This window comes from Bufo bufo, chromosome 3 (genome assembly GCF_905171765.1).
Source record: "Bufo bufo chromosome 3, aBufBuf1.1, whole genome shotgun sequence".
NCBI lineage: Eukaryota > Metazoa > Chordata > Amphibia > Anura > Bufonidae > Bufo > Bufo bufo.
In genome coordinates, this window is record NC_053391.1 from 596569080 (window position 1) to 596577592 (window position 8513).

General features: G+C 46.7%; 1 protein-coding gene across 1 annotated transcript; it reads left to right on the forward strand.

Annotated features, from left to right (window-relative positions):
• Positions 1 to 270: 270 nt before the first annotated feature.
• On the forward strand, positions 271 to 2752 carry LOC120993946 (transmembrane protein 70, mitochondrial-like). The gene is given in 4 exon segments (XM_040422408.1): positions 271 to 276; positions 1031 to 1142; positions 2283 to 2380; positions 2382 to 2752. Coding segments are annotated over 4 exon segments (567 nt in total). The 3' UTR covers positions 2733 to 2752.
• Positions 2753 to 8513: the final 5761 nt, after the last annotated feature.

An 8513-nucleotide genomic window follows, 5' to 3' on the forward strand; every position in this document is an offset into this window, starting at 1 on the left:
TGAAAACGGCAACTGATTGGATAGAGTGAGTCTGTGCAGGTACCCCCCCCCCCCCCCAACTTGTGACCACCGCTCTGTACCCTTACTGCAGACTGCTAGCAATTTATTCATAACTTCTAGTAGGAATAACAAAGGAATGGTACAACATAGAGACATAAGAAAAGATGCTCCAGAATTATTATTACATGGGGAATGTATATAGCTATTAAAACAGGCATGTCAGGCGAGGTGACAGGTCCTCTTTAATGTAGTATCAGGGGAGGGCAGAAGATGGGGGTACATGAAGGACAACAACATGTATGGGGCAGTCAGGAAAGTTGATCATCAGCCAGAGAAGCATTTGGCTTATTGCTGTCCTATGTGTGTGGTTGACTTTAGGGCTCTTTTATACGAGCAGATCCCGCGCAGGTAATCCGCTGCGTGAAAGACAGCCAAGCCCCACTCCGGACAGCAGAGACACGGAGCAGTAACATGATTGATAATGCTCTTTGCCTCTCTGTGATCTTTTTACTACGAAATCACGGTGACAACTTTATCTGATCGTGATTTTATAGTAAATAGATCACAGAGAGGCACGGAGCATTATCAATCATGTTACTGCTCCGTGTCTCTGCTGTCCGGAGAGAGGGCTTGGCCCTCATTCACGCAGCAGATTACCCGCACAGGATCCGCTCGTGTGAAAGAGCCCTTACAGTAAAACCTGGGCCGGCAGAATGTCTATTATACACATTTATTTGTATTATTTTGGTTTAGGACTGTTTACTGCGTATTGTTCCGTTCACCTGAATGGGAGAGAACTGCAGTACTCTGAACGGCCACAATGAAAAGTACCACGATCTGAGGATGAACCAGTTCAAACGCTGATCACTAGGGGTGCTGGGAGTCTGACTACTGCTAATATATGATTGATGGCCTATACTAGGGATAACCCCTTTAAATTTCCACTTCCAGCATCACTTCCCTGTCTGTCACGCATGTTGTGGCTTTGACATTCTCTGACACAAACGTTTTATTTCTTTCTCTACAATAGGTTTCTGTACCTGTTGTGAAGTTTGTTCGTTTCGTCAGCACGTCCTCCACTCCAGTAAACCATGAGGAGGACAGACTGGTTTACATTGGAAACCTGGGAACGGCAGTGCTTGGTACGTTCTTGGCTGATATGTCTGCCACATCCTACTTGAGGTCCTCCATGCAGGTGGAGCAGCATCAGTGTAAGACTGGGGCTACACTGTGACATCAACCTGCCACCAAGGGTCCAGGTGTTGGATCCTGGATGATGTGGTGTCACCTTGTAGCCCCAACCTTACACGGAGGCAGCGGGTGCAAGCACCAGTCAACTGGGAAAATATTGAAGAGCTGCTTCTATGTGACCTTTATATGCGGTAAATGACCAGACAGGGTATTGAAATTTCATGTTGAATTTCAAAATCCTAATCCCCTTTTGTCCTAAAAGATAAGCCCTCCTAAATGTGCCTGGCAGTATCTTATGCCCCTCTTATTGCAGATAGAATATGGGATGACATTGATGTCTGTATTTTCACAGGGAGTGTGGAGAATAGGCTCTACTCTGCCCTAGGTGCAGGCGCCCATAGGTGTTGGGGGGCAGATATGGTGTCTGTACTGCTGTAAATATCTGGTATATCGGCATTTTGCCTGCACACTGTAATGGTGTTTCAGCAGTGTCTCGTATTAGATATACAGGAAAGGCATGACTGCCCAATGAGACGTATACTGATGACCTATCCTCAGGATAGTTCATCAGTATCTGATTAGTGGGGGTCCGACACCCCGACCTCTGCCAATCAGATGTTTTGAGAACGTACCAGCGCTCACAGTAGCACCACGACCTTCTCATAGCTTTCCCCTGGCCAGTAAAGACACGTTCATGTGTCACGTGGCCTAGGAGCAGCTCAGCCCCATTCAAGTGAATAAGGCTGAGGACGATACCAAGCACAGCCACTATACTATGTACGGCAATGTGCTTGGTGAGCTGATCGGTGGGGGTCCCGAGTGTCGGACCCCAGCTGATCAGATACTGATGACGTATCCTGAGGATAATTATACTGCCAGAATCTTTGTGTTGCATGATAGGATACAATTCAGGAGACCCTAGAAAAGCAGAGCGAGCAGACATGTTTTCTACACCTAGTCTTTGGCTTTCTCTGGATCGAAGTTCTAGGTTGCTTTTAAAGGGACTGTGTCTTCAGTGTTAAACTTGCCAGATATATACATATACAGTTAGAATATGTGTGTTACTAATCTGTTCTTTATTATTCATACAGGAGTGAAGTTCTTCTCCTACTCTACCAGCGTGGTCAGCTTAATTATTCTGCCAATGATTTTTGCAAATTCTGGCATCGGAGTAGACAGTCTTCCATTGAAAGATTGCTTTCTTCAGCATAGTTGGATTCTTCACCTTCATTACTCCTGTTACTTTGCATTTGTTGACCAAGGGCTATGTGGTTCGCCTATATCACAACAAGGAGAGAGACCTTTATACTGCAATCACTTACAATGCATTTCTTAAAGAGAAAAGGACGGAGTTTTCCCCAGAAGATGTTGAAGTACCTGGAGTGAGCAAGATGTTCACCACATTTTATGCAAAGAAGAAATCCATGCTGATAAATCCAATGTTATTTCCCAATTCCAATGATTATCAGCACCTTATGGGCTATGATAAACCCTTCACTTTTAATTTAGAAGACCTAAATCCTCCCTCTAAGGAAAAATAAACCTTGTGTTTGTAAAGGTGTCATTTTCTTAAGATTTATTTTTATTTTTTTAAGATGACGTTTAACGCTTCCTTTCACACTTGAAGTTTTGAGTAAAGTTGAGCACAATTTTCCATCCACAGGATATGTGTGAAAGGATGGTACATACCTCATGGTACGTAAGAGAAGCTGCTCAGAGCGCAGTACGATTAAAGGGGTTCTCTGGGACCCTCAGAGTATAGCCACATGTAGCAGGTCCACTACAGAAAAAACATAGCATATCTGGATGAAATCTGCAGGGGCAAAATCTTCACCAAATCTTGCAGGTTTTACTATAGATTTATATGCATAATTATGCAAGTTTCCATTGCAAAGGGAGAAATCCGCAGCATAAATTGGCATTTACAATTTGCATCTTGCGTTACGTGCGGATCTCTGTGCAGACATTTTCTGCAGTGTGTGGATAAGATCTGTGAAAATGTTATCCACTTCCCTGCTCCTTGCTCGGTGTGACCATACCGTAACAATGATGGCATATCCTTATAATACGCCAGCATTGTGTGTTCGGCGTGGGTCCGATGTAGCCCGGTTCTGCACAGTCCAGTGGATGGGTGCACATGGTGATTGACAGGCTCTCCTTTATGATTATGCATACTTAGCTGTCAGTCACTGTTTAGCACTACCCACAGGACTTTATAACAGTCTGCCCCCACATTAGATAGCATGCTCAACATGACACTAAGCAAATCTGACTGGTGTCCTCTGAGTGCAGAGAGTAAGTCCGACCAGGACTCCTAGGATAGACGGTGAGACGCCTGAGGACCCTGCCCACACAGTATGATTGGCAGCTTACTGTGTATACATACTGAAACGGGGAGAGCTGTCCATCACTGTGCGCGCGCGTGGGGTTATCAGGACTCTTACTGTTTCTCCTAAGAGTCCTCTCAGGAGTTATTGAAAAGTTCTGCTCTAAATCTTGTACATATGTATAGGCGTGGCAGACGCGGCATTTGTGTGAGGGGAGGCGCCTGCAGCACTACAAAGGTGGAAACAGCGAGCTCCTGGGTGACGCGGTCTTCAGCTCAGACAGGACGTCACTTCCGGGATTCTCCTGCTCAGGCGTCGGCGTGGAACGCAGTTCCCCGATACTTCCTCCGGTGGGTAAGTATGAGGCGGGCAGCCGAAGCGGGGGGCCGTACATCGGTACACACGGAGGGTAAGTGGGGGGGGGGGGGGGGCGAGGCGGCGCAGGCACAACGCACACACGAGCATACTCACCGGCGGTAGCTGGATCACTGGCACGCACGCCCGGTCCTTGCGGCGCATCAACCCGCCTCTTCACATGTTTTCTTTCACAGGTTGTCTCAAGTGGCAGATCGGCATCTTGTACTTAAGGAGCTCTCATTGTGGGTGTGTATAAGGTATTGTCTGGGGATGGTAGGGCTGTGGTACCGCTAATTCTGGGACTCTATTATCTAAGTACACTTTCTTTACAGGGCGCCAGTCTCAGTGAATAATTGAAGGTAAAGAAAAAAAAAAAGGGATTATCGGCCTGTGGGAGGGGGGGGGGGGGAAAGGGAAAAAGAGATAAATGTTGGCGACGATGACATTACCCTGCTGCATGATAGTTCGCGTAGGGGACATTTCCATAGGGGGCAGCACCGCCCGGGTATTCTACACCAATCATCGGCGCCCCCTCATCACAGGGGCGCAAGTGTCGCATCACCATCTATTGACAGGCTCATATCTCTGTCTGTCTTCACTTGGTACCCAAGTACGCTTCGCGCACGCGCGCAGATCCGTCACGCCTTCGGATCCGAAGGTCAAGCCCTGTCACGTCAGGACACGATTTAAGTCCTGTCACGTCTGCAGGCAAACATCAGTTCCACACGGTCTTGGACACGATTTAAGTCCTGTCACGTCTACAGGCAGACACGGTCCTTCACGTCTAAGGACTCAGCAAAATCCTGTCACGACTACAGGCGCAATAAAAAAAAAAACCAAAAAAAAAACCGCCATAGCTTCAGTTCATGCATCATTTCATGTCACGTCGCATCCATTTCAGTTCATACCGGGGTCACCCCACTCACAATGTTCAGGGCTTAAGGGCACACATTGCATTCCATGTCACCACCTAGTACGGGCGCACGTTGGTAGAATTTCACAGGTGATTAGTTCCCGGGCGCACTAGTGCATGCATGAGGGCTACATTCGGGCAACAGGGCCTTCATGTCTCACAATGTTCTAGATGGAACCATCACAGGATCAAAGGAGCCAAGGCACGGTCGATTCCCAGAGAAGTCTCGACCTGATGTCTGACAGGGATCACTCCCATTCCCTCAGATCCTGGACCATTCCTAAACTATCAGCCGAACTCCTGCGAAGAGGCATCCCTTTTCCCGCATCAGCCAGGAAGGCCGAACTGTTTCGTCTTCTCCAGGCGGATTCTGGCCCCAGCCAAGACGTGGTCACCATGAATACCATACAAACCTCTATCAGTCAGCTGCACGCTGCCATCAATAACATGGCCTCGTCCATGTCAAGCTTTCAGGCCAGACTTGAGGTCGTAGAAAGCAGGGCTTCCAATCCCACTGATGACAGTCAGGGTCCGGTGGTTCCATCTATTTCCCCAGCATATCCCCATCTCACTTCATTCCTGCTAATCTGAGGAAGGACATTCTCGAGGGTAAGGACATTAACTTAGCCTCATTATTAAAAGCCACCCACGAAGTACCAGACAACAAAACGATTGCATGCGGCAAAGTGTCGGTCATATTGAAATCTAGAGACAACCGATTGAACAGGAAGCTCAGTGTCACCGAATTCGTCCTAGCTTTCAGCTTATACAGGGAGTGCAGAATTATTAGGCAAGTTGTATTTTTGAGGATTAATTTTATTATTGAACAACAACCATGTTCTCAATGAACCCAAAAAACTCATTAATATCAAAGCTGAATATTTTTGGAAGTAGTTTTTAGTTTGTTTTTAGTTTTAGCTATTTTAGGGGGATATCTGTGTGTGCAGGTGACTATTACTGTGCATAATTATTAGGCAACTTAACAAAAAACAAATATATACCCATTTCAATTATTTATTTTTACCAGTGAAACCAATATAACATCTCAACATTCACAAATATACATTTCTGACATTCAAAAACAAAACAAAAACAAATCAGTGACCAATATAGCCACCTTTCTTTGCAAGGACACTCAAAAGCCTGCCATCCATGGATTCTGTCAGTGTTTTGATCTGTTCACCATCAACATTGCGTGCAGCAGCAACCACAGCCTCCCAGACACTGTTCAGAGAGGTGTACTGTTTTCCCTCCTTGTAAATCTCACATTTGATGATGGACCACAGGTTCTCAATGGGGTTCAGTTCAGGTGAACAAGGAGGCCATGTCATTAGATTTTCTTCTTTTATACCCTTTCTTGCCAGCCACGCTGTGGAGTACTTGGACGCGTGTGATGGAGCATTGTCCTGCATGAAAATCATGTTTTTCTTGAAGGATGCAGACTTCTTCCTGGACCACTGCTTGAAGAATGTGTCTTCCAGAAACTGGCAGTAGGACTGGGAGTTGAGCTTGACTCCATCCTCAACCTGAAAAGGCCCCACAAGCTCATCTTTGATGATACCAGCCCAAACCAGTACTCCACCTCCACCTTGCTGGCGTCTGAGTCGGACTGGAGCTCTCTGCCCTTTACCAATCCAGCCACGGGCCCATCCATCTGGCCTATCAAGACTCACTCTCATTTCATCAGTCCATAAAACCTTAGAAAAATCAGTCTTGAGATATTTCTTGGCCCAGTCTTGACGTTTCAGCTTGTGTGTCTTGTTCAGTGGTGGTCGTCTTTCAGCCTTTCTTACCTTGGCCATGTCTCTGAGTATTGCACACCTTGTGCTTTTGGGCACTCCAGTGATGTTGCAGCTCTGAAATATGGCCAAACTGGTGGCAAGTGGCATCTTGGCAGCTGCACGCTTGACTTTTCTCAGTTCATGGGCAGTTATTTTGCGCCTTGGTTTTTCCACACGCTTCTTGCGACCCTGTTGACTATTTTGAATGAAACGCTTGATTGTTCGATGATCACGCTTCAGAAGCTTTGCAATTTTAAGAGTGCTGCATCCCTCTGCAAAATATCTCACTATTTTTGACTTTTCTGAGCCTGTCAAGTCCTTCTTTTGACCCATTTTGCCAAAGGAAAGGAAGTTGCCTAATAATTATGCACACCTGATATAGGGTGTTGATGTCAGTAGACCACACCCCTTCTCATTACAGAGATGCACATCACCTAATATGCTTAATTGGTAGTAGGCTTTCGAGCCTATACAGCTTGGAGTAAGACAACATGCATAAAGAGGATGATCTGGTCAAAATACTCATTTGCCTAATAATTCTGCACGCAGTGTATAGAGACGTCATATGCTCAGTGTCCCCAAAACGCAGAGAGGAGTTAGATCTGTACCTCTAAAGGGGGTGGACCTTGGTCACAAGTACGGGGGCACCGCCTTCTATGAATATCATCGCTCGTTCTCCGCCAAAGCGGCCGCTTTACTTACCCAGTTCCAGCATACTGTAGATTGGGCAGTCGTGGACACTGAGCTGTTCTGTCGACACTTCGCCGGGCTGAAATCGCCGGCATGTGTCAATTGCGGGTCTTATTCCCATTCAGAAGAATGGTGCACTAATGCCAGCGCGCGACTTGACTTTCCTATCCCTAAAAACTCCCCGGATGCATTGCAGTCCAAAACTGCCACGGGGGTGGACAAGTTAGGTCGGCCCATCAGATACTTGGGGAAGTCACAGATCTATAACAATTTCAATGCTGGCAGCTGCTTCTACAATCAGTGCCGCCTTTTGCATCTTTGCGCGAATTGCTACAGGGCACACCCCCGCATCGCTTGCCCACAGAAAGGGCACAACCCCGCATGACTAAGCGTGGTAAACATTGATATGCTTGAGTGTCACCTGGCGGGTCATCCAGACATAGCATGGGTCAAATTTTTAATCGGTGGTTGTTCATCAGGGTTTCACACAGGACAGGTCGCCATTCCCCAGGCTTCGTTCGAATGTAGGAACCTCCAATCTGCCTTTAACAACCCCGAGGTGGTGTCGCAGCTGATTCAGGTCAGGCCGAACTAGCCAAGGGATACCTCATCGGTCCATTCATCAAACCCCCGTTTGAAACCTTCAGGATCAACCCCATAGGGGTAGTCACCGGGAAGTTTAATAATAAAAAAAGATTGATTTATGACTTGTCAGCGCCCCATTCTTTATCCACACCTAGTCTCAACTCGCTTATCCTAGCAGAAGAATTTTCAATGAAATATTCCTCCATAGACGAAGCCATCCAGGTCATTCTGTCCTTAGGTCAACAAGCATGGCTATCCAAAGCTGACATCACGGATGCCTTTAAACTCCTTCCTATATCATCTCAGTTATGGCAATGGCACAGAGTCAAATGGGAGGGGAGTTATTATTTCGCCAACAAGTTAACATTCGGGTCTAGATCCAGTCCATGGCTTTTTGATCAATTCGCCAGGTGCCTGCACTGGATCTTGCAGCACAAATTCCATGCATACCACGTCATACATTACTTAGACGATTTCCTGCTGATCGAACCCCCTTCACGATCACCTGTTGATCTCAATACTCTGACACGGGTTTTCAGGGAACTTCGCGTACCTGTGGCTGATAACAAAACAGACGGGGCCAGCACCAGGATCACCTTTTTAGGAATCCAGCTAGACACCGCATCCGGTCAGGCCAGTCTACCAGCAGACAAGCTGTCTAGAATAAGA